The sequence below is a fragment of the Azolla caroliniana genome, unplaced genomic scaffold, assembly GCF_043228905.1.
Source record: "Azolla caroliniana isolate FFs.n. ecotype wild unplaced genomic scaffold, voAzoCaro1.0.p SCAF_1, whole genome shotgun sequence".
NCBI lineage: Eukaryota > Viridiplantae > Streptophyta > Polypodiopsida > Salviniales > Salviniaceae > Azolla > Azolla caroliniana.
This window is the reverse complement of record NW_028230436.1, coordinates 20,979,613-21,006,090: the sequence shown is the minus strand read 5'-3', so window position 1 is coordinate 21,006,090 and position 26,478 is coordinate 20,979,613. Positions and strand designations below refer to the sequence as shown.

Sequence of the window (26,478 nt, the reverse complement as noted above, 5' to 3'; positions counted from 1 at the left end):
TCTCTAGGGATAGATGGTTCCCTTCCGGTCCGACATTGCCCAATGTGACAACGAGTGTCTCCCAACTGTCCAAAAGGGATCTCACCAGCAACGATGCTAATACCTCATCGGCAAGAGGTACTTCCAGAGAGGTGGTTTGGTTGATCAGTCCTTGGAAGGCATTCAGGTGCTCTGCCATGCTAGAGTCATCCTGGTACCTTAGTCTCACGATCTTCCGGAAGACTAAAACTCTATTAACGACATTTTTGTTCTCGAACATAATGTCGATCTTCTTCCAAAGGACATATGCCTTTGTCTCTTCCTTGAAGTTATTATATAGATTCATGGCTATAAAACACCTAATGTAGGTTGTTGTCTTCATATGCATGACTTCCCACGTCAATGCATCGATCTTGTCTGGTTTTTCATCTCCGAATTGCATTGGCAACTAGAGGTCTCTGCATACCAACATATCTCTCATCTTCAACTTCCAGACAAAATAGTTGGAGCCGGTTAGCTTGAACATTCCTTCGAGATGTCCGTCCTTTGATACTAGTGTTGCCCATGATTATTATATCATCAACATATACCACAACAATAACATGCCTTTTATTGTTGCAAAGAACATAGATCCTTTGACCCGATTTGCAACATGTGAAATTATTTCTTAAAAAGAAACTATGGAGGTTGATACACCAACATCTTCCTACTTGTCTCAAACCATAGAGTGACTTCTTAAGTCGATATGTTTGTGTTGGATCTTCCTTGTTTGTTTTTGGTAATGTCATATATATATTTCTTCATTTAATTCCCCATTAAGAAAAGTTGGTTTTACATCCATTTGATGGATTTCCCAACCTTGTGCATGGTCCTTTACTTATTCGACCCAAATGGAAGTGATAACATCAATTGGTGCATAAGTTTAAGTGAAATCAATACCGGCAATTTGGTGCATAAGTTTTTGTGAAATCAATACCAGCAATTTGTTTCAAGCCTTGGACTACTAATCGAGCTTTGAATTTGATGGGCGTTTCATTTTATCCTCTCTTAATTTTGAACATCCATTTGGAACATATGGTTTGTCGTCCTTCACTTTCTTTTATGAGTTCCCATGTACCATTCTTGTGATGTGCTTCAAGCTCCAAATGTATTGCCTCCTCCCACTTTGCTCTATACGATGAAAGTAAAGCTTCTTTTAAATTAGATGATTCTAGTATTTCAGATTCTATGCTTACATTGCACACAAATGAAGGATCCATAAGGATAGAAGATGGTCTTCTAACTCTTTGACTTCGCCCCAAGCAAGACAACGCAATTTTCATTTCATTTGGTGATGTTCCTTTTCTTGTGGTGGTTCTTCACATAATTCTTCACCAATGGATGTGTCAAAAAACAGATTGCAAAGTTTGCCAAGTCTTCACGGGCGTGACAATTATGAAATTCAACCACATTGCCATTTTTTAATCCAAGTTATGAATCTAATCCAAAGTACTTTTCCTATGTGCCTTCTTTGCCAAGCTAGCAAAATGTGTTTCTCCATATGGATTTTATATTGGCAAAATCAAGGGTCAAACTCCTACATGTCTTCATGTGTACAAACAAATCCATCATTATATTGTTTAATTAATGCTATCAATTCTGGTTATAATGCTAAGACATTTACTCTAGTTCATCCCTGGAAGATTTAATCATGTTCTGTTAACAATTATGTTTGATTTGAGTTGTCCTTTCAGAAACATTGGGCACTAAATATAACACGTCTTCCATTACTAAATATAACACCAGTCCAAATATTTGAGCACAGTACTGTTTATGTGAATGGCAACTTGTCTAATGATTCCTAAAGGTTGAACTGTGCATTGATACACCATGCAGACCCAAAACATTTATGGAACATGATACATCATTGCTATTAATGCCATTCATTCCAAAACCTTCATCAATCACAAGCTATATAATTCCTTATTTTTGCAACCTCACTGACACTGATCTTTGTTCATGAATGACAACTGGTGTGTTTGGGGATGTCAAGAGGGTTGATGACTGTTTTGTTCTTTGCCATCCTTCCCGCGCCTCTTTGGAAACCCATCTACAAAACCTTGAACCAAGTGAGCGTGTCTGTGTTCGTAATTCCTCCAAAGAGATGTTTCCACTTCATACACAATAAAACAATCTAACGTTTCTAATACTCAATTTCCAGTGGCACTGAAGTGTGAGCAGTCTCCACCTCAAATCAATGTATAATTCAATTCTCTTTCATCAATGTTTACCTCACACATCAGATGCAAAGAATAAAGGAAGACATTCTCAAATTTGGTATCAATCAAATAAATTTAAACGGAGATAAGAAAGAATCATATGCAAATGTTGATAGTTTTCAACTGAAATTGTTTCCATCATTAAAAATTCTAGCCAGGTAACACGTATCTAAACCCAGCTGGGCATTCCACTGAAGGGAAAACACTTCCAAACTATAAGAAGAAATTCTCTCATAGTATACATAACTTTGTTCCAAAGTTGCATGAGTTAAGTTGATCCTCTTCTCTGTGTGATGTTTTGATGATAAAACCGAAGTTAGCATATTATTTGTTCTTCGTCTTTTTGTATGACCAAATTTGGAAGACCAAAATCCCATTGGTAATTACACCTAAGCCACTTCCAACCGCCACTACAAATTGGTTAAGGTTACAATATAGCATTCATGTACTTTCCCAATTAGAGTTTAGGATTAAAAGGATACTAGAGATCGGAGCTTTTTCTTGAATACTGGTAAACAATCTTGCTGCAAAATAACATACTGTTAATAAAGTTGAGAGAGGCCAATTCAATTTGACGCAACATATATAGATACAAATAAACATTCTCATTTAAAAAGGAGTAAAGAAGACCAAAACCAACAGCCCAACCAAAGAATGTCTTAGGACCCCAACAACTGCATAAATACAATCTAAAGTATAAAAGTTGTTAAACTTTACCAAGAGAGCCGGCAACATTCATGAAATTCGTAAGAAAGCTCAATTGCCCTGTTTCTTTACTCTGAAAGCCATAGCCCATTTGCTTATGTACATCCATACAAATTTATTTGTTTTTAAATTTTAAATACTATCATACGAGTAAAGAGAATAATTTCATACATGGTAGTTTTTGATAATTTGGGGTAGCCGGGCAAAGAAGAATATAGCATGCTGAGAAGCCTGCAAATGTTCAGATGACCATCAAATATTAACTTATTATGATGGAGTTAATTGAGAAGGCAACATGAAACCAGTATACTACCCACATAAAGTGCTTCCAGCAGCCCTGGGCTAATGCCACCACTAAGAACAGTCGGCGCCAATGCACAATATCTGTGTTCCTATTAAGTAAAGCCTTTGTTTCACAGTTTTATGAAATGAATTATTTGCAAGAAGCATTTCATAACAAGCCTCTGGCCATGCTGGAAAGATTTCACTACAACACAACTGAAGAAACAGAAAATAGATGTGGCATTTCCTTTTCTTGCATCCCCGACATAGAATAAAGCTACAGTCAAAAATTATTTGATGGGATTAGGGAATAGTACCAGCTAGAATGGCATCCAAGTCAGAGGTAAATCTACAAGGTCAATATATTCACATAAGCATCAGATTATTTGAATAGAAAAGAAAAGAAAAGGATACAATGCTCCCGCCACCCAGCTGCTCGCTTTCAACTTTGGTGTGAGGTTGTAGATAAGGCCCACAATTATTAGAGCTGAAATTTTTATTGACATTATTTACAACTTCACTCTGTGCAGCACATAGTCACTTATAAATGAGAATTTTACCTTGTATAAGAAGAAACGAAACCTCTCCATAGGTTGAAAATGGGAGATGTTTCGAGACACAATATGCCAAAGCAATTGTGTAGCCAACCACTTCAAGTTCAAATGATGTGGGACTAAGTCCTTCAACACTTTGGTTTTTGATGATGAGATAAATCTGTGATTATAAATATGTAAACTGATAAGCTCAATTATGTACATGCACATGATCATATTTGAAACAAGACTTATGCCAAGAAATCACAATCCACAGTAATTCCAGATATAAATATATAAAAATGTTAAAAGTTTCTGTTTAAAATTCCTTTCAAACCTCCTTTCAATTTATAATTATTTTGGGGCATAGATACTTTTGAGGTACATAGGTTGTTTGTATGAAAAAAGTAAGAAGTACAAGCATTGCAAGTTTCGAAGGAAATGGGAAGAGTTTCAAACTCTGGTCTAAGTGGGTCAAGAGAATGAGATCTTCTTTAAGAATCACAGACAATGAGGACTCATCAGTTGCTAGGATCTCTTACGATGCATACCCAAGATCTTTGCTAAGGATAATATTACCGCAAAGCATAGGAAAGCCGGTTGTTGCTGCTACATGGGAACTTACTTCAGAAAATGCAATGTTCCCTTTAATAATTCTAGCACACAAGTAACTTCTTTTAGATTTGAATGCGAAGACCATCCTATGAAGGTGTATGCCCATTGCATATAAGAATGGGCATCTTGTTTTCTCTTGTCATGCCTTATCCCCTTTTTTGGGCTCTCTCACATCACAGCATGGAAACTGCCAGTTCAGACTTAGCCCCATTCCATGTGACTGACCTAAAATGTGGTCTAGGTAGTCATAAAAAATGAGCCTTATCGTGTTTCTCTTTTATTCGTTAGTAGAGAATGAGTTTCCATATATTAGTTGGGTTCCATTGCTTCCATTTGCCTTAAACTACTGGTGGACAATTTGGTGAAGAATTTTTGGATCAGCATTATTTTCAACCAAACAAAAAGGATGATAAACTTTATGAAAAGATACCAAAAGCTTGAACGAGCATTTTTGAGTTTATAGTGACTTGGATGTCTTTAAGCTATTTAGCACTAGATTGCATATATATTTGTGGTAATTGATAGGTGTATAGCAATATGCAAAGGCTTCAGTGTTTCAGGTGATCTTTATTTTCTATAGCCTAAATCACAGTATGTATGCAAACGACCTGCCAGTTAGATGCCAACACAGAATTCTAGTTTAGATCCAAGCTAGAAAGCACTTCAATCCTCTCCAATACAACCAAGAAAGCTAGGTGAAGTTCAATTCAACTTGAGCTCTAGTATATTGTCACTGCGACCTTCTTCTTCATCAAGAGCTCCCCTACATTAGCTTAATTGTTCAGAGGTACATATAATAAAAACTAGAAAATTTACGATTTAGACCAAAATACAAAAACTGCATAGCAAGAATGTTTACAAGTCTGACCAAAAGAGAGTATATAATTATGTCATTCTTGAATGCGACACATAACAGAAACTAGAAACTCTTAAGATCTTGAAATATAGTATGCATGTGGCTGTGTATCTGTGTTTTTTTATCTCGTTTGCATTAATGTAAGATTTTCCATGTGAAATTATTAGTACTCAAGCGTATATCCATTTGCTTAATACTAAAAGGATGCGCATATGGTATGTGTCTTTTTCTTATAAGTTCTGTATCAATTTTTGTGGGCGTTTTTTGGGTGTTAGAGAGAGAGAGAGAGAGAGAAACTTTGAGACCTGGGGGGATTTCACAATGGTTGACGCAGCAACAATGGCGTAGCCAAGAGCTTTGGAGAGTAGAGGGAGAAGGCATGTGTGAAGAGGAGGGATCTGAAGCATCTGCAGAGAAAGGATGAGGCAACTGAAATCCATTCCAAGGAACTCCATTACGCTCTCCTTTCTTTCTTTCTTTCTTTCTTCTTCTTGTGTCTTTCAGTGATTATATATATATACATATATCATATGTATATATATCTCCCTCCCTCCCTGCGTGCGTGCGTGCGTGTACATACATACATACTCGAGAAAGTAAGAGAAAGGGAAATACATACATATGTCTACATATGTCATATACAAAGGGAAATAAATAAACCATCTCTCTCTCTCTCTCTCTCTCTTAGCAGGAGTAAAAACCAAGCCAAACCAAAGCAAACATTTTTGACACTTCCAAAGAGGAAAAGTGGGGAGGAGATCTTATGAGAGCTTTGGTGCTACGAGAACTACCCAATCAATTCCCCTAGTGACCCTCCTCTTTTGTGGTACCTATTGGAGACCATCAAACAAAACCCATTTCTCAGACTCCAATTGTACCACATTCCATGATATGTAAAGTAGTCTAAAACAACCTTACACTATGGTGGGGATAAAAAGTTGAATGACAACCCGTTTACAAGGTGATAGAACATCCTTCGTTAATGATGCCCAGAACAAGGGGACTGAACAATGCAATTTCCCATAGCAATTGGGCATGTAAAGAATCTAGGCCTTGCAATTGGGTATTTGAAACCTATCACGAAAGGTAGCCCACAAACCAATTCTTGCCAAAGGAACACTTTTGCATGGTGCTCATTGTTGCTTCTTTGGAGTGCTTGTTATGATGGAACTTTATTCTTTGTTCATGGGTATCTAATGAATCGACAGTCACGCATGTGTTCGCATGATTAAAGCTTCTTCAATGAATTCTTGGAATTGGAATTCACTAGTGGTTATCATACCTAGGATGCACTTAGCTAGGAACCCAGCTACATGTTCATGTGTCTTGAGATGACAAGCTCAACTAGGACACTAGCGTGTCATTCCCAATAATTAGGTTCGGTAGGATTAAGTGCTCATGAATGAGCCGAATTGACAACCCCCACCTTTATGAGAGGTACTTGAGGTCTTCAATAAAAACAGTTCTCTGAGCATTGTGTATGGTGACAACTGTTTTGTAAACGATAATTAGTGTTCTATTTTGGCGTTAAGTATATCTCTGTATTACTATCTTCATCTCAATCTCTAGTTTTGATTCTATCTCTGTGTTTCCATTATTGTGGTTTATCTATTCAGCTAAGCCGATTGTATGTGTCAACTTCCGCAAACTTTACATGGTATTAGAGTGCGAGGGTTCGAACTAATCGTCTATAACCGACAATTTGACACAAAGACAAGACCACAAGTATAAGGTAGTTGATCATCAACAGAATGGACAAGAACATGGGAAGCTTGCTGCCCACTAAGAAGCTAGAGTATAACAACTACGTACCTTGGGTGTACAAGATGCACTAGTACTTGTTAGGACACGGCTCCTAGAGTTACATTGATGGAGTAAATGAAGAAACGTTGAAGTTGACACACAAAGACTTTCAGGCTTGGGAGCGGGCAGCAAGTATGGTGCTTTATTGCTTAACGTCTTGTGTTCATGATCAAATGCTTGACTATATCAGAGATGCCAAGACACCGAAAGAGGCGTGGGAAAATCTGAAAAAGATTTCTGCTATGAGCACAACAACCAAAAAATTGTAGTTGAAACAAGTGTTGAACAAAGTCCAACAAAAGGACATGTCAGTGACCGACTACACCTCCAAAATAAAGGATATTTGTGATGCATTGTGTTCCATCAACGTGACGGTGGACGAAGATGAAATGGTTCATATTTTCCTGGGAGGCTTGGCGTAGATATACGGGCCATTCAGGACGACCATCTACACCAGAGAGAAACCACCCTCCTTTGACCTTCAATCGATGCTATCAGTTGAAGAGAACCACACAGGGGAGACAAGGAGTATGTCCACTGACAGCCAAATGTTATACACGTGGATGGAGAGTTGGGTCGGCTTGTAGGAATGACGACCAAAATGAGCAGAAGATTGATGTCGGACATGACAACAGTCAAGGTATTAGAGATTAGGTACTAAAGTAAGCATAAAATAAGGATATATCAATGATAGATCTAGAAAGAATAGAGAGAAAAGAGAGAAAGAAGGGTGCCGATCCACCCGACCACCCCCGAGCGAAGGGATCGAGACGGACTCGAGCCTCGATCGGCGTCCCATACCACCGCCTTGGCGTCGAGTCGTACCTGGACGATAGCGCGCTTGCTACAAGAGTCGTTCCACTCACGGACAGAGTCTCGACGTAGTCAATGCATCCCCAAATGAGGGTAGCTAGGCCTCTTATTTATAGTAATTCTCAAGGCCCCCAGCCATGTTCACACTTGGCCTCATGGGTTGTCTCAATCCCGAGGATTAAAAGTAATCCTCCCCTTCTTTAGACTCTTTGTTTAACCCTCACACTTATCCACGTGTATAGAATACTACGACAATTCTCACCACGGGATATTATATGGTCATGCCCGTAACATACTCCCCCTCTTTAAAACATTGCACTCTTGCAATGGAAAGTTAGGGAAGTTAGTTCTTAGAGTCGTTTCGCGTTCCCATGTGGCATCTTTGATTGATTTATCCATCCATTTTATTTTAAATTCTCGGATTTCCTTAGCACGTAATTTTTTTGTTTTAATATCGAGAATTCTTTCTGGTACATGTGGTTTAGAAGATAAATCTTCAGAAGTAACCAGAGTTTCAGTTGTAACTGTATTGTCGCCAGAACCTAGAAGTTCTTTTAGACGACTTACATGAAAGACTGGATGGATTCCAACACCATCGGGAAGAGCGAGACGATAGGCTGATGATCCAATGCGTTTGAGGACTGTAAAAGGTCCACAAAACCGTGGGGCTAACTTAGCGCACTTACCCGTAGACAATGTCTTAGAATTGTGAGGTACACGTAAAAATACCTTCTGTCTAGGGCTGAATACACGAGGTTGCCTGTGATGATCGGCATAAAAACGCGCTCTATCTTGAGCTGTTTTTATATTATCCCGTGCAATATGCAACATATCTTGCATATCCCGAAGAAAGTTTTGCGTACTTCGCAACTCATCATGATGTATATTAACATCAATCGGGGCTCGTGGCTGAAATCCATACATCAACATAAAAGGACTATATCCCGTCGACGTATGCTTGGAGCTGTTATAAGCAAACTCCAAAATTGGGAGGTAACGTTCCCATTTTGTTGGTTTTGCACCAACGTATGCTCGAAGCATGTCCTCAATAATTTGATTTACTCGTTCTGTCTGTCCATCGGATTGAGGATGATCTGTGGAGCTCATGCTCAACGTAGTTTCTAACTTCTTAAAGACTTGCGTCCAGAAGTCACTAGTAAACTTCGGATCTCGGTCACTCACGATATCCATCGGTAACCCGTAAAAACGAAATAACTCATCAACGAATTGGTAAGCCAATTCAGGAGCTGTTACCGTGGTTTTAGTAGCAATAAATCTGGCCATTTTAGTTAGTCTGTCAACCACAACCCATATGGCATCATGACCTTTTTGGGTGCGAGGAAGGCTAACAATAAAATCCATGGATATACTTTCCCACTTATTATTGGGAATGTCCAAGGGATGTAAAAGTCCTGCGGCTTTAAGTCGCTCGGCTTTGTTAACCTGACATTGGTGACATTTAGTCACATAGCTATGTATGTCAGGACGCATCTTAGGCCAATAAAATTGAGTGGAGATGAGAACGAGTGTACGATGTATTCCAGGGTGCCCTGCTGAGGGTGCATCATGGCATTCAAAAAGAATTCTCTTTTTGACCTCAGGTAAATCTGGAACACAAACCTTCCCATTACGGTAGAGCAGACCGTTAGCAATGTGGAAGTATTCCTTCGAGGGTGTGGTGGTGTCTGTTCCAGACTCGACTCTTGCCCAGTATTTTGCAAAATAATTGTCATCAGGATACTTTCCTTGAAGGTGATCATAAAGATCTGATGTTATTTCAGTGAAGCTAAGCATGTTAACTTCACGGATGCGACTTAGTGCATCAGCGATAGTATTCATGGAACCTTTACGATAGCGTATGGAAAAATCAAAGTCCTGGATGAGATCAGCCCATCGTGCCTTACGACCTTTCAGGTCTTGTTGGTCACAAAAATATTTCAAGGACTCGTGGTCCGTAGTTACCACAAAGCGATTTCCATAAAGATAATGGCGCCATGTTTTGAGCACATGTATAACCGCAAATAATTCCTTTTCTTGAACGGTATACCGACATTGAGCAGAATCAAGTTTCTTACTCTCGAATGCTATTGGTTTACCATCTTGATACAAGACAGCACCTATAGCATAATCGCTTGCGTCGGTTTCAACCTCAAAAGGTTTTGAAGGATCGGGTAAAAGAAGTGAAGGAGCCTTGCATACCAAGTCCTTGAGTTCCTTAAAGGCGAGGTCTAGTGTAGCATTCCACACAATAGGTTTTGTAGACTTACGCGTTTGACCTTTTAGAAGATCAGTAAACGGCGTCGTCAATTGTGAGTAATTACGAAGAGATTTTCGCAAAAATCCGACAAAACCAAGGAATGATCAAACTTCTCGAATATTCCGAAGAGTGGGCCAAAGCTTGATTTTCTCGATGCGAGAAGGATCAATTTCAACTCCTCGTTCGGTTATGAGATGTCCAAGATAAGTAATTGATTTCTTGAAGAACTCACATTTTGAGATCTTCGCGTAAAATTGTTTGTCACGCAATATTTGTAAAACAAAGCGGACATGTCTAGCATGTTCTTGTAATGTACGGCTATAAACTAAAATATCATCTAAGAAGATAACGACAAATTTTCCAAGTTGTTCTCGGAAAATGTCATTCATTTCTTGTTGAAATGTAGCCGGAGCATTGGTCAAACCAAAAGGCATAACCAAAAACTCATAATGGCCGTAGCGCGTACGAAATGCTGTTTTAGGAACATCGTCCTCACTTATTCGTATTTGATGGTAGCCAGTACGGAGATCAAGTTTCGTAAAATACCGAGCTCCCTGGAGACGGTCAATTAGATCGTCAGCCCGGGGCAATGGGTACGAATTCTTGATCGTCACTTTATTCAAGCGTCGGTAATTAATACACATACGCCATGTGCCCTCTTTCTTTTTAACCAAGAGAACTGGTGCACCCCATGGAGATTTACTATAACGTATATAACCCATTCGTAAATAGTCCTTAAGTTGCTTAGCTACCTCATCCTCTTCAGATCGACTTAGGCGATACGGAGGTATACTAATGGGTGCAATGCCAGGTACAATATCTATACGATGGTCTATATTACGTTTAGGAGGTAAACCATCGGGTAGTTCACTAGGAAAAACATCACGAAAATCGTTTACGATTTCATCAAGTTGTTTTTGTTCAAAATATGTTAATTGACCCGAGACATTATCGATATTGTAAACGTGAATGTCCGGATCAAGTACACAATAAAATAACGTAGAACAAGACAACTCGGATATTGATGGACACGAGGAAACAATCGAGAGGGATTGTTTTGTTACACATTGAATAAAATGCGTACAATCGTTGAGTACAAAAGAAATGGAATGGCGAACCCAATCAATAAATAAAGAAGAGCTTTTATTATAAAACCAGGGATAACCCAGTATTACATCGGTGGTACTAAGATTCATTACATGGAAGTCTACTTCCTCTATATAGGTATCAATAGAAATTCCTAAAGAATGAATCGCCCCGTTGATGTGTTGTACTCTTCCATCAGCCAAGTGCACCGTGTAGGTGTGATCACTTACGGTGGGTTGGATTCCCCATATCTGTACCAAACGATCATTCACAAAATTGTGTGAGCTTCCCGAATCAAATAAAAATTGTACGGGAGATCCATTGATATACCCGTTTGCACGTAGTAAATCATTGGGACCCAATACATAATGAGGGAAAGAACATTGACAATTACTCAAATGATGTGTATAGACCTGAAGGACATTAGGAATCTGACCTTTATGGTCTGTAGCTTTAGGTTTGGCGTCGTGCTCTTTTCGTTGGAGCTTACGACATTGCTCTTTTGTATGACCCTTCTTTTTGCAGAATACGCAAAAAGGATGTTGTCGCTTATAATCGCGGTCCATGAATTCGTTGGGTGTCTTGCGTTTCCCAACGAATTGCGACTGCTTAGTCCCGGGCGCTTCGTTGGGTTTGTTATGGTCCTTCTTCGAAGTGCGTTGATAGCGAAGAACTATCTCAACGGCCTCTTCGAAGGATTTTGGATCCTTATCGTGCACTATCCAGTGATAGTCCGAATTGGGGATGCCATTGACAAAACAAGCTATTAACCAATTGTCCCCTTCTAGACCCGATTTTTGGATTTGGGTTCTAGCATGGTGGACATAGTCTTCTAGCGAGGAAAATTTCCTGCTAGAGAGGTTCATTAAAGCTTGTGCTGCCTCGGTTCGAGAGGGAGGTTGTAGAAATTGACCCTTGAAAAGTGTGACAAAGTCTGTCCAGGTCTCGGGCAATCTCCCCAAAGTTCGGAGCCCACGCCACCAAGCGGCGGCCTTACCCCCTAGTTCTCGGCCGACATATGCAATCTTCGTACTATCTGGCGTGGGATAGAGCTCAAAATGAGACTCCCATCGGCCCAGCCACGTGCAGATTGCTTCTTCGGTTCTTTCCTTTTTATCTCCCGTAAATGGCTTTACGACAAATGATGGTTCACCCTGACGCTCATCAGGTCTATTAATCTCATTTTGGAGACTAATGACTCGTGCCTCGAGAGCACTTTGAGATTGCCGAAATTCGGTCAACTGCTGCGCGGTTGAACTAAGGAAATGTTGTACTTGTAAAATATACGCCTCAATGGACATTGTCCCAGGAGGATTTCCTTGAGGTCTTTCCGCTTGAGCGGAGGGCATCGGGTCGTTATTCTGAGCCATTGAATGATTATTTCTGGCAAAGAAATAAGATAAGGTCAGACAAATAGTCATAACATCTTGTCGTGGTGTAAACATATCATGGGCAAACATTAATCGATATCATGATCTCACGTCAATACCCCTCTAGACGTATGAGATGAGGTTCAAGATCAGGTTACTATGGTAACACAGAGGTGTTTTAAAAACCATGGGGGTGACAAATGAATGCCTTTCCCTGATCTCTATATCGATTTTTTTCATGGCGGCTCCCCGAGGCTCAACCATGTATGTTCGCGTCATGAATAGTTTATACACGAAAAAAATGTTAACAATAACTATGTTTCTGTGCCCACATATGTGGTTTCGGCTCTTTAAGTCCTATTACGAGGACCCCGAAGTGCACTTAGACCTAAAGTCTAAACATGTATTATAGTCATATGTATCAACGATGTTGTATGGTGTTGGTCATATTTGAACTCGAGACCTCGAGGACAAATACATTAAACACTTGAGCCAACCAAGTAGATTGCGCGTCTTGAATGTTTAATGTTTGAGGCGTATTCGAGATATGCGAGGCATTTGCCCCTATATGTTTTTTTTAAAAGAAACATATAGGTCAAGTGGCCTTATTTCTCCCTCATTTATTACCCACTATGGTTGTACGCTACCTACCCTCAAGCCTCGTAAGTACAATGGCATATGCCAAAGTGTAACCTAATGGTCAAGCCGAATGAGCCCTTGTGTCTTCGTAGGCTCATGTGGCCCATCACATGGTCACGTCATTACGAATGGCGCTCGTAAGAACGAGCTCATGGTGGCATCGTATCCATGTAACGAGGGGAGATGTTGGATACGTGTGTCATTAGAGCGACCCTACTTGATGTGGATCAAGCCCGACGTATTCAACATCATTTTGGCTATACGAGGTTCGTTACGTAACGAAAGATCAAAGTGACCAACGGGAATTTCAACAATAAAAATTGTTGATAAAAGGGATGGTGACAACGCCATTCTCACAAAAATGTGAGGACGGCCACCAAAATCCTCTCCCCAATTAGGAAAACATTTGATATGAATCACGTAATCTAAAATATACACATATGTCAATATATCACATATATACGATCAGAGACGTATATAAGTGACCACATATGCGTATACTAAATGAATCGTTTTTTTTATATAGCCAACAATGATGTATTCGGGATACTTAATCGAGGCATATACCTCTACGCACACGAAACATCCGAAAATAAGGTTAAGCGTAATTCGCAATTGAGGTATTGACCTCTTACGCATAGTAAATCCAACGCATATCATTTCGAACGAATCGAGGTATTGACCTCGTACGCGAACGTAACATATGTTCGTGAACGTAATACGCAATTGAGGTAGTAACCTCGTACGCATACGACACTCATCACATATGATTTATATGTCAAACGAGGTATTGACCTCGTGGACATATGTAAACGTTTAAGATAACCAATTAAATACCACGTCAACATCATTGAATATATGAAAAAAAAACTACATATTAAGTATACACATGTATAGAAGGGAGAAGAAAAATTAGATAAAAAATTAAGGAAAATTTACCGAAGTTCTTTCGCTAATCCTTGTCTGCATGAAGGCGACCGCACAACGATCAATCGCCATCCCACGCGAAGACAAAAAGAAAACCAAAAGAAACGTTAGTACATAGGCTCTGATACCAAATATTAGAGATTAGGTACTAAAGTAAGCATAAAATAAGGATATATCAATGATAGATCTAGAAAGAATAGAGAGAAAAGAGAGAAAGAAGGGTGCCGATCCACCCGACCACCCCCGAGCGAAGGGATCGAGACGGACTCGAGCCTCGATCGGCGTCCCATACCACCGCCTTGGCGTCGAGTCGTACCTGGACGATAGCGCGCTTGCTACAAGAGTCGTTCCACTCACGGACAGAGTCTCGACGTAGTCAATGCATCCCCAAATGAGGGTAGCTAGGCCTCTTATTTATAGTAATTCTCAAGGCCCCCAGCCATGTTCACACTTGGCCTCATGGGTTGTCTCAATCCCGAGGATTAAAAGTAATCCTCCCCTTCTTTAGACTCTTTGTTTAACCCTCACACTTATCCACGTTGTCGTAGTGTATTTCGTACACTACGTGAAAAAGTAAAAATAATATAACCGATTTAATTACATATAAATAAATAAAATAAGAAAATCAAGATATTTATCACGTGCATAGGGCAAGATTTGAACCTTATACCTCCACGTAGCCAAACCTCAACTTTACCATTATGCTACCTTATCTTTAGTGTTTTATAAATAGATTTAATAACTATAAGTGCTTTATTTGCGCCTACCTTTATTAAAAGGTAAATCATGTATTTTTAGAGTGCGTGAATATTTTATAGAAAAACGCAAGCGACTAAAAAGTGACTCATGCACATCTAGCGTGCATGAGCACTATATTTAGCAAATAAAAGCAAGGATTAGAAAAGCATCACATGCACATTTAGTGTGCATGAACATATTAGAAAAAAAGCATGTAGCTATGCTTAGTCTCTCCCATCACTATATAAGGATGGGGAGCACAATGTAATAGGTGTGTGAAAAATATTTGGAAACTGGATATGTTTCTAAAAAACACCAATTAATAAACTATACTCGTGGGATTCACGAGAATTCTATATCATTCTCTTTCAACCGAAGTTTATATTCTTATATTCATATTGATTAATCAAATACAATACACTCGTGGGATTCACGAGTTTGCTATAACTCTTTCTTACAACATATTTATATTCTTATTAGCCTTAAAACTCTCCTCTTCCTAGTCCAAAACCCCAGCGGTTCCCACCCGACTCACGCAACGATCCGGAGCCGAAAGGCACGACACAGTTGGTGAACCCGACGCGAAGGCGGGTGGCAAGGAGATGGAGAATCAACAAGAGGCGATGAACATGATGATGATGATGTTCGAGAGAATGCTACAAGAACAACGCGAGATGTCGGAGATCACGACAGTAGTACAACGGCTCGTGCAACAGAACGGGCAATTCGATGGAAAAGACGTGTCACGCTATCTACGTGACTACAAAATGGAGATGTTGCGATATGGTATCTCAGAAAGATTGCAAGTGTTATCTTTCAACCGGGTGGCTACGGATGAGCTTCAAGAGAGAATCCACGAGATACAACAACAAAGCCCGACGTGGGAGTCCTTTGAAGAAGCTATACGAGACGCATATGACTATCTAAGACCGAAGCGGACGAGGACATGGTCCACGAACGGCGGTCAACAGTGGGTGAAAAGCGGCCACCGACTACCACCGAAGGAGAGCTTGATGCGGAAGGGTTCGGAGATGCATGAAAAGTCGCAAGTCGACATTGAAGGGGAGCTTAAAACCGAACCAAAGTCGAGGCCAACAAAGGACGAGGAGGAGGAAGATCGAGGACGAAAGGGTATCCCCACACCGGTTCCAGAGACTTCGGCGGCTGTGCCCGTGCACCAACGTGAGACCGGAGAGACGGAATGTGTCGGTGGAAAAGTGGAGGACCGGAAGGGCAACGAGGAAGACAAAGTAAATGAGCACGAACGAAGGGATTCCTTCACCATTGTTTCGGAGACTTCGGTACTGGAGCCCGGGTGTCGACATAACACCGAAGATAAGGAAAGTGGCGGCAACGAAACGAAGGTCGAAGCCGATGCATACGAAGGAGAGATAGCCAAGGAGAACATGGCTATGGGTGAAACAACGGAAGATGATAATACCGAGGATTCCTACCCACTAATTCTAGAGACTTCGGCGGTTGTGTCCGAGAACCAACGTGAGACCGGAGAGACGGGAGGTGGCAACAAGGAAGGTAAAGTCGGAAGCCGGTTCGGATGGAAGATGATCCGTCTGAAATTCCGATGTAAACAAAAGCATGACAACGCGAAGGTCGGGTCTACGATGGGAGAAGCATGTAATACGGAGCACGCACTACGGCACCAAAAGAAGCACGTGCTACGGCGTAAAGAGAAGCACACGCTACGGCGCAAAAAGAAGCACGCGCTACGGTGCAAAAATAAGTATGCACTACGGGGTAATACGGCGCATGCACTACGATGGAATACGAAGCATGCGCTACGGCCTAATACGACGCATGCACAACATCGAGAAATAAAGCATGCATTAAAGCCGCACAAGGACCTAACAGCGAGCGCGTATTCGGAGGTCGACATCGACGCGTGGGTAGAACCTACGGAAGACAAGCGCGGAGTGGAGAGAGACAACACACCGAGATGCTCAAGAGTACCACAAGGGACCATGACAACCACTCATGGCAATGCAAAGAATGAACAAAGAATATGGTGGATCGGATGGCGACAATGGTTCGGGTGGAAAGAATGGGTCTACTCAAAATGGAGAGACAAAGTTGACATAGCGGGACAAACGGAGGATGAAGGGAAGACAACGAGCATCGGCAACTTCGGCACATACCGGAGGATGTGCGGGTTCGGAGGGGGCGAGTGTCGTAGTGTATTTCGTACACTACGTGAAAAAGTAAAAATAATATAACCGATTTAATTACATATAAATAAATAAAATAAGAAAATCAAGATATTTATCACGTGCATAGGGCAAGATTTGAACCTTGTACCTCCACGTAGCCAAACCTCAACTTTACCATTATGCTACCTTATCTTTAGTGTTTTATAAATAGATTTAATAACTATAAGTGCTTTATTTGCGCCTACCTTTATTAAAAGGTAAATCATGTATTTTTAGAGTGCGTGAATATTTTATAGAAAAACGCAAGCGACTAAAAAGTGACTCATGCACATCTAGCGTGCATGAGCACTATATTTAGCAAATAAAAGCAAGGATTAGAAAAGCATCACATGCACATTTAGTGTGCATGAACATATTAGAAAAAAAGCATGTAGCTATGCTTAGTCTCTCCCATCACTATATAAGGATGGGGAGCACAATGTAATAGGTGTGTGAAAAATATTTGGAAACTGGATATGTTTCTAAAAAACACCAATTAATAAACTATACTCGTGGGATTCACGAGAATTCTATATCATTCTCTTTCAACCGAAGTTTATATTCTTATATTCATATTGATTAATCAAATACAATACACTCGTGGGATTCACGAGTTTGCTATAACTCTTTCTTACAACATATTTATATTCTTATTAGCCTTAAAACTCTCCTCTTCCTAGTCCAAAACCCCAGCGGTTCCCACCCGACTCACGCAACGATCCGGAGCCGAAAGGCACGACAACGTGTATAGAATACTACGACTATTCTCACCACGGGATATTATATGGTCATGCCCGTAACACAAGGACCCTCCACTAGTAGGGGGGAGTCATAGTAGTGCCGCAAGTCGACAAGATAGGCCGATTGATTGTTGGTATTGCTACAAGAAAGGCCACAAAGAAGATGAATGTTGGATGAAGCGGGTTAATTCGGGCAAAGCGGAATCAGGCACAACCGGGGGCAGGGTCGAATTGGGAAGTCGACAAAGGTTGCACTGTGCCTGTGATATGGGACGGTTGGGTGGTGATCCCATATTTGTGATGAAGCATAGTGCAAATTCAATGGAAGCAAGCACCTCCAAACAAGAAGAGGTGTGGTATGTCGATTCAGGAGCATCAAACCATATGATGAACCATGAGGAATGGTTCATGAGCTTACAGAAGCCCGATCAGCTGGGGTACGTGAAAACCGGTGATGACACCATCCACACTATTGAACATATTGGAGATGTTCCTTTGATTCATGTCAGTTAGAGAGGGTCCATGAAGAACATATTGCTTGTGTCAACAATCACCAAGAACCTGGTGTCGGTCAAACAAATTGTCGACCAGGGCATGCAAGTATGATTCAATCAAGATGGATGCTTAATCGAGAATGACGGTTGGTTAATTGCACAAGGATGAGAGAAGTCCAAATGTTTATCCTCGACATCAATGATGTCAGCACCGCAGTGTATGCTAAAGGACAGAAAGTGGATTCAAACATCAACTTATGGCACAAGTGGTTCAACCACATCAACTTTCGGAGACTTCATGGCATGCAGTCGAAATTTTTCATTTTTAGCTTGTCAAAATTCAGTGGTTGTAAAGGCCAAATCTATAAAGTGTATCAACTCAAAAAGCAACATCCGCTTCCATTCCCCAATGAGCACAATCGGATCTACAACAAGGTCAATTTGATCCATTTGGATGTTTGGGGACTTGCACAAAACGTGAGTCTCAGTGCGAGTCGGTACTGAGTTTTCGAGGCTATTGAGTGACAAGCTCAACATGAGCCGAATCGGCTAAAGACGCTAAAAGCCGATCGATTGAGGGAACTCGATTGAAGAAGTCGAAAGCTAGATCGACTAAAGGATCGACTGCAAAAGTCGTAAGATGGATCGGCTGGAAGCCAACAGGTCATTAGGGCCTACATTCCTATTTTAGTAATAAGAATATTATAGGCAAGTTAGTGTTAGAGCTCATAAGTGAGCATTAAAGTAATAGTCGGTACTTGTATTAGAGATCTAGGTACTAAAGTAAGCTTAAGATATGGATAAAGTAATGATAGATAGAAAGGAGAAAGAGAAAGAAGGGTGCCGATCCACCCGACCACCCCCAAGCGAAGGGATCGAGACGGACTCGAGCCTCGATCGGCGTCCCATACCACCGCCGTGGCGTCGAGTCGTACCTGGTGCTGGCGCGCTCGCTACAAGAGTTGACCCACCACAAGAGCAGAGTCTCGATGTAGTCAAAAGATGATCAAATGAGGGTAGCTAGGCCTCTTATTTATAGCGATACCCAAGGCCCCCAGGCAAGTTCACACTTGACCTAATGGGTTGTCTCAATCCCGAGGATTAAAAATAATCCTCCCCTTCTTTACACTCTCGTTTAACCCTCACACTTATCCATGTGTATAGAATACTACGGTAAATTCTCACCACAGGATATTAAATGGTCATGCCCGTAACAACTTGTGTCAGCCCACTATCAAGGGCTGGTATAAAGAGTGCTCTATGAGCACATTGTATGTATTGAGCATCATTATTTAGACTCAAATTTTGTTGTCTACTAACTCAATCTCAATCTCAATCTCTATCTATCTATCTCTCTATCTCTATGTACTCTCCACCCTAAGTGTGTACCTAACTGTGAACTATTGTCTTGCTGAGTCGATTGTGTCTAATGTGTAAAAGATTCCGCACGTAACCTTTTACACGGTATCCGAGTGCCGTGAGGGTTGAGAAGAATCCTTTGGAGCCAACAAGTGCTTTAACACAAACAAGGAGAATATCTTTCGGACATAAATCAACAGGAACATAAATAGAGAAATGGGTAGTTCGTTGTCGTAAAAAAAACTCGACAGGAGCAACTATGCATCTTAGGCATACAAGATGCATCGATACTTGCTTGAACACTGTTATTGGAGCTACGTGGATGAAGCAAAGGATGCAACACCGGAGTTGACACATAGGGAATTCCTGGCATGGCAAGCAGCAAGCTGAGTCTTGTACTGCTTTGCGTCTTGTGTGAGCGATCAGATGCTCAACTATGTTTGGGATGCCAAGATGCGAAATGAAGCTTCGAGAAAATTGAAGAAGATCTTCGCCGCAAGCACGATGGCCAAGAAGTTGCAACTTAGACAAGAGTTGAACAACATCCAATAGAGAGATATGTCGGTGACCGACTACACCTCCAAGATAAAGGAGATTTGTGACATGCTTGGATCCATCAACGTGATGATTGATGAGGACGAAATGGTGCAGGTCTACCTCGAAGGTCTGGCGCAGATGTTTGGATCATTCCGAATGGTGGTCTGCACGAGGGAGAAAATGCCTTCCTTCTTCAACTTACAGTCAATGCTCCTTGTAGAGGAGAACCACGTGGGTGCCTCGAAGAGCACACACACCCACAACTAGATATTGTACAGAGAGGCAGATCGGCCTTGTGGTTGTGGTGGAAGAGACGGATCACCATGCAATAATGGCGGCCGATATGAGTAGAATTAGAGGCACAATAGGGATGCCGACAACAATAATGCACCCTCCATGAGCAGAGGGAGTAAGTGTGGTGCCAAAAGCCGGCAAGGAAAAGCCATGGACTTCTAGTATTGTGACAAGAAAGGCCACAAGGAGAGCGAGTGCTGGAAAAAGAAGGTCGATTTGGACAAAGTCGAATCAGATAGAGCCAACTCCAAGAGACGACAAACATCACACTACAATGAGGGCTCAAGGCAAGTCGGAATGGGACTTGCATTCATGATGAAGCACAAAGCTAACTAGATGGGAGTGCACACCTTGAAGCTGGAAGAGGTGTAGTACGTCGACTACTCCGGAGCTTCTACCTACATGACGAACCATGAACAATGGTTCTCAATCTTGGAGAAGACGGAGCAACCAGGAGTTGTCGAGACTAGTGACGACACTGTACACCCCATCGATCACATGTGACGTCCCTCTGAGCCATGTTGGCCAGAGAGGATTGATGTAGAATGTCTTACACGTTGTTGTAGTGTAATTTGTACACTATGTGAAAAACCTATAAAAAACCCAATTGAATAAGCATGAAGAAAATGAAGAAAATATTCAAATGTATGTTACATGCATAGGGCAGGATTCAAACCCTATACTTCCATGTCAACAATTTCAACCCTTACCATTGTACTAACACATCATGTGTGTTAAAAAAATAGTTTTTCGATGTTGAAAACGTTATCCTCACGCATATTTTCTAGGGGAAAAAAAGCTACTCATGCACATCTAGTGTGTATGAACGTTGTGAAGGGTTTACGTGTGGAAGCTTGTAGACACAATTGGCTTAGCCGGATAGCAAGAGAAAATAGAACGAAGGTTTAATGGAAAGCTTGAAACACATAGAGAGTACATGGGAGGGAGGGAAGGGGAGAGAGAGTGTGTGTGTCATGATATGGCAAGACTCAAACCCATGACCTTATGTTACATGGGTCAAGCTCTTGACCATTTGACTATATGTTGTAATATAAAAAATATTATTTTCATTTAAGTTTTACTATAGAAAATTGATGTATATTCCAGATTCTCGAACATTCTAGAAACTTCAAGAGTACTCTTGAGAACACTATAAAAGGAGGCACAAGGCATTATTTCGAACCAAATCGGTTCAACGCCAGTCTTAAGTCTCCTAGCTACTATTATATATTCCCTTAACATAATATATATCTTTTGTTATCCTCATTCTCTCTCTCTCTCTCTCTCACTCACTCACTCTTTCCTTCTCTCGAGAGTTCTACACCTCCCTTAGTACTAATCCTCATCTTTTAGTACTAATTCCTTCTCTGTTTTAGTATTGTTCTTGACAGTACTTCTCTGTCTTAGTACTGCTCCTGACAGTTTGAACCGATTTTTCTCTCCTTCCTTCTCTTCCCTTATCTTATTACTTCTCCCTCCCTTCATACTAATCTCTTATTCCTCTTTTCTCTCATACTATGGCCACTGTTAGCACTCAAGAATATTAATCTGTTTTCTCAAAGCTGCAATGCTTGAAAGAGAAGTTCCTTGCTTTGGAACAAGAAAATCAACGGTTGTTGGGGATCTTCAACAAATCTCCTTAGAAAACCAACAGACGCAACAACAACATGGGGAACTAGTGGTACGCATGCAACAACTCGAAGCAACCTTAGTAGAGATGCAACAACAAGGACCCAGTATGTTACCCGTAAGAATATACGGGGAGGCATAAGGGTATGTGTAAAGTAAATGAGTATGTGAGGATGATTATGTGTGAGCACATGCACAATTATGTGCATGTGACAGAGTGTATCAGTCGTCTCTTTTGTAATGGTCATTATTTACCGTTACATTATGTATTATATAAACCCCTTATGGGGCATCTAATGGATATACATTTTCCCCCTCTCACATTGTGTCTTTTTCTATTTGTCTCTCTCTCTAGCTCTCTCACTATCATAACCCCCTTGGGAGGGGGGTGAAGCCATTCTAGGCTTCACCCCCCACCCCAACAACACTTTTGGCACGCTTGAACGGACAACTTCCCTTGAGCGGAAGTCTATCCTCACTTTCCCTCTTCGTCACTAATCCCTCTCTCTCTCTCTCTCTATGCATTGTGAAGGTGTGTGTGTCTGTCTCTATCCCTAATTCTCATCTACCTTGTTTGACTATTTGCGGGTATCTACAGTCATGGGGAAGGAGAAGATACATATCAACATTGTTGCTTTTGGCCATGGCTAGCTTGTGGAAGTCCACAACAATTGGCCATTTCACTTACAAGCTTGGGAACAGTGACAAGCATGTTATTGAGAGCTTCACAACTCGTACTCTCCCAACCATTTCTACATCTATGGCGGTGGAAAGAGCCAAATCCGAGCAGAGAAGCAACTGCAACAACATACCACTTTCCTGTCAGAATTGGTTTGAGAAGAGTTCCCTTCCTTGATTAGCTCTAAGCATAGGGAAGATAGGGCCACAAACTACAGAAGTAGAAGAGGAAACTGAGGAAGAAGAAGAAACAAATGGGGAAGAAGAAGTAGAAGGGTACATAGGCGATGGCATGGCTATGACGGAGCTTTCCTTGGACATATGGCTAGGGTTCTTGAACCGCCTCTGCTTCAAAATCTCTGAACCTTTACGCGAACCTTCAGATATGTTTTTGGAAAAAAAAAACCTTCAGATATGGCGGTCCCTCATGTGCAAGCCAACGCATTTACAACTTCCATGGCGACTTGCTTCCCATCCCCTATCATTCTCTTGGCTATTGCAAAGAAAGTCACGATGCTTAAACTATCCACACAACCCATGCTCCTCACCACCATCGCCATAGCTCGCTTAAGCTTCGTCCCTTCCATGCTTTTGCTCACATCCCGCACAACGACCAAGTCCATTGCTGAAGCTCACCATCGTCTAACAGACCAGAATCATATCCTCCTCGTCCCTGTAATATTTTGGCGAGTTGTTTCTCTTCATCTCTCGTTCCTATGCCTCTGACATGGATCAAGATCGCTAGAGAGCTCGCTCTCCTCTACCACAATCGTCATTTTCTTTGTTGGCTTCCTTCCACTTCCATCTCTACCATTTCCATCTCGTGCTCTCTTCAACAGTAACAGTGATGAACTTGCTTGTTGGTCCATCATCAATACTGCAAGACGGTGATCTAGTGAACCTTCGAGAAGCTCTTCATCGTCAGCAAATCTGCCTCCTTCTCTTTCTTCTGCTTTTATCTGCTTTTCTATCTCCTGTGCAGCCTGAAAACGAGAGATGGATTCATCTAACCTTCTCAAGTCAAGTTTAAGTGAATATCGATGAGGACGTTGTTCATCATGCACTCTAATCAAAGAGGGAAGGTCGCCATAGCCATGACTATTTGTATTGCATGTTTTCATCGATAGTCAAGGATCTTAAAGGCTACCTTATTTGTCCTTCTTGGATATGAGAATATGGAAGATAAGGATGAGGATGAATCTAGTGATGAGGAGGATGAAGATCACAAACCATATGTTGCGCTCAGTAGAGAAGTTGTTTTCTCGACTACACACATGTAATGAAAAGTTTGAGGTGAAACTAATTCTAAGAAGCTATATGTGTGTTCACTTCTTCACTTTGAGGCCTAAGAAATAGCGAGATACAGGGCCTAATATCCATCGCGGAGATATGAATTGTTGTCCTTGGAGAGCAGCGCAATCATGGTGGCACGCCAAGCTCCTGCCCTTACTCCAACACCATGAAATGCTACTACAATCTGCCAAACCCCAGTGAGCGAGACGGCTAAGGAATGAAGATCAATCGATTTTCGATGATCATTATTGGTATCCATCAAATGAAAGGACCACAATCGTCGTCGCCGTCGCCGCTACCATAGCCGCCGTAATCATTGCCACCGTTGTTGCCGTTGTTGCCGTTGCCGCTGCAATTCTCTAGAAGTGAAAATATGAATGGAAGCAAGAAGAGAGGGGCATTCAGAAGGCAAGAAGAGAGGGGCAGATCTCAAAATTTCAAAATTGGAGGGCATCAAAACCGAATTTCAGAAGTTCGAGGGCATATGACGGAATTTCAAAAGCTCGAGGTCATGAGACCAAATTTCAAAAACTGGAGGGTAGAAGACAAATTTTCAAAAGCTTAAGGGAAAAGAAGATGAAATTTCAAAAGCTCAAGGGCATGAAATGAGATTTCAAAATTTGGAGGGCAGAATGCAGAATTTCGAAAACACAAGGGCCGAAAATAAAATTTCAAAAAATTTGAGGGTAAAAATTTTAAAGACCAAAGGGTAAAAAATATAAAACTAATTTCACATGATGAAAGAAACATTGCACAAATGCACAACACGATTTCACGACCCATGCCACATTGAACTAGCCGATTGGTGTATGATCCAATCACAACTTGTGCTGACCGAACGAGAAGGTTCGAGTCAAGCAAAGCTCCGATTGAAGTTATCGATCGTAGAGCAGTGATCCGGTCAAGGGATTTCCAACCGTTGAGACGACCAATGGAGTTCCAGTCGAGAAGAGTTGCCATGGCGAGTGGGTTCACCGTGCAATGCACTGTTCCACAAGCGTGCAATGTGTTACTTGTAAGAATATACGGGGAGGCATAAGATTATGTGTAATGATGTGGTTGATGTGTATGTGTAAAGTAAATGAGTATGTGAGGATGAGTATGTGTGAGCACATGCACAATTATGTGCATGTGACAAGAGTGTAACGATCGTCTCTTTCGTAATGGTCATTATATACCGTTACATTATGTATTATATAAACCCCTTATGGGGCATCTAATGGATATACATTTCACCCCTCACATTGTGTCATTTTCTATTTTTCTCTCTCTCTAGCTCTCTCACTATCGTAACCCCCTTGGGAGGGGGGTGAAACCATTCTAGGCTTCACCCCCCACCCCAACAACACAGTACGCAAGGGATTCATAAAGAACCCAAGATCGGCCTTCCCATGAAATTCGATGGAACGCGATCGCAGTTTAGAGGATTCCTTAATGAGGTACGATTAGTCATTCAAATGCATCCTTCTCGATATCCCACCGATGCATCACGAGTGGGACTAGTAGGCACTCTACTTAGTGGCACGACTTTGGCATGGTTCGCCCCCTTGTTAGGAAAAAACTCTCCCTTGTTAAATAATTTCGAAGAGTTTATTACCGAGTTTAAAGCCTGTTTTGGAGATACCGACAGTGTTAGAACAACAATCAACAAAATCCAAAGATTGCACCAAGGTGAGCGGCCGGCCTCAGCTTATGTTGCGGACTTCCGTCTTCTCGCTACCGATATTCCCTGGGATGACCAAGCACTAATGGAGCAATTTCGTTTTGGCCAACATAATGATGTTAAAGATTTACTCTTAACTTTCCCCGAGGAGCCAAAGTCATTAACAGAAGCAATCAATCGTGCGGTGTGATGCGATAATCGCCTCTTCGAACGACGTTCGGAACGTCAGTTCCAAATACCACGGACAAGATCAGAGCCCACCTATACTTCAATCGTAGCAAAGCCTTTCCCAAGGGAGTCATTCAATACGTCTCCAACAAATACACCAACTTCAATGGAAATTGACACAACATGTCGTTGCGGACCACTATTAGAAGAAGAAAAGCAGCGACGCAAGGCAAATTGATTATGTCTTTATTGCGGTGGACTGGGGCATATTGCAGTGAACTGCCCCCATCGGCCGAAAAGGCAGGTAAATCAAATAACCGCTAGTACTAATAGTACTAAACCCGAGTCTATTTCTCTAGGTGTGTCTGATAGTCCTAATAGGCCAAGCCTTTCAAAAAAATTTGAAATCCTTAGTCAACTAGAAGAAGAGTTAAATGATTAAGTCCAACCAAAATAGGAGTCGTTTGGTTAGACAACCCTAGATCTTTGCAGCCCATTAGTGGTTCCATTTCCTCTAAGAAAGTTAGCAATGTGTTCTTAGCTCAAGTAATGGTTAGT

General features: G+C 41.3%; 1 protein-coding gene across 1 annotated transcript; it reads right to left on the bottom strand.

Annotated features, from left to right (window-relative positions):
- Positions 1-2,291: 2,291 nt before the first annotated feature.
- On the bottom strand, positions 2,292-5,749 carry LOC147869144 (mannose-P-dolichol utilization defect 1 protein homolog 2-like). The gene is made up of 8 exons (XM_087326769.1): positions 5,534-5,749; positions 3,785-3,938; positions 3,639-3,711; positions 3,260-3,326; positions 3,114-3,173; positions 2,955-3,015; positions 2,720-2,761; positions 2,292-2,647 (listed from the first exon to the last, which is right to left on the bottom strand). The coding sequence occupies exons 1-8, from the start codon at positions 5,681-5,683 to the stop codon at positions 2,562-2,564; spliced, it is 693 nt and encodes a 230-aa protein (XP_087182895.1). The 5' UTR covers positions 5,684-5,749; the 3' UTR covers positions 2,292-2,561.
- Positions 5,750-26,478: the final 20,729 nt, after the last annotated feature.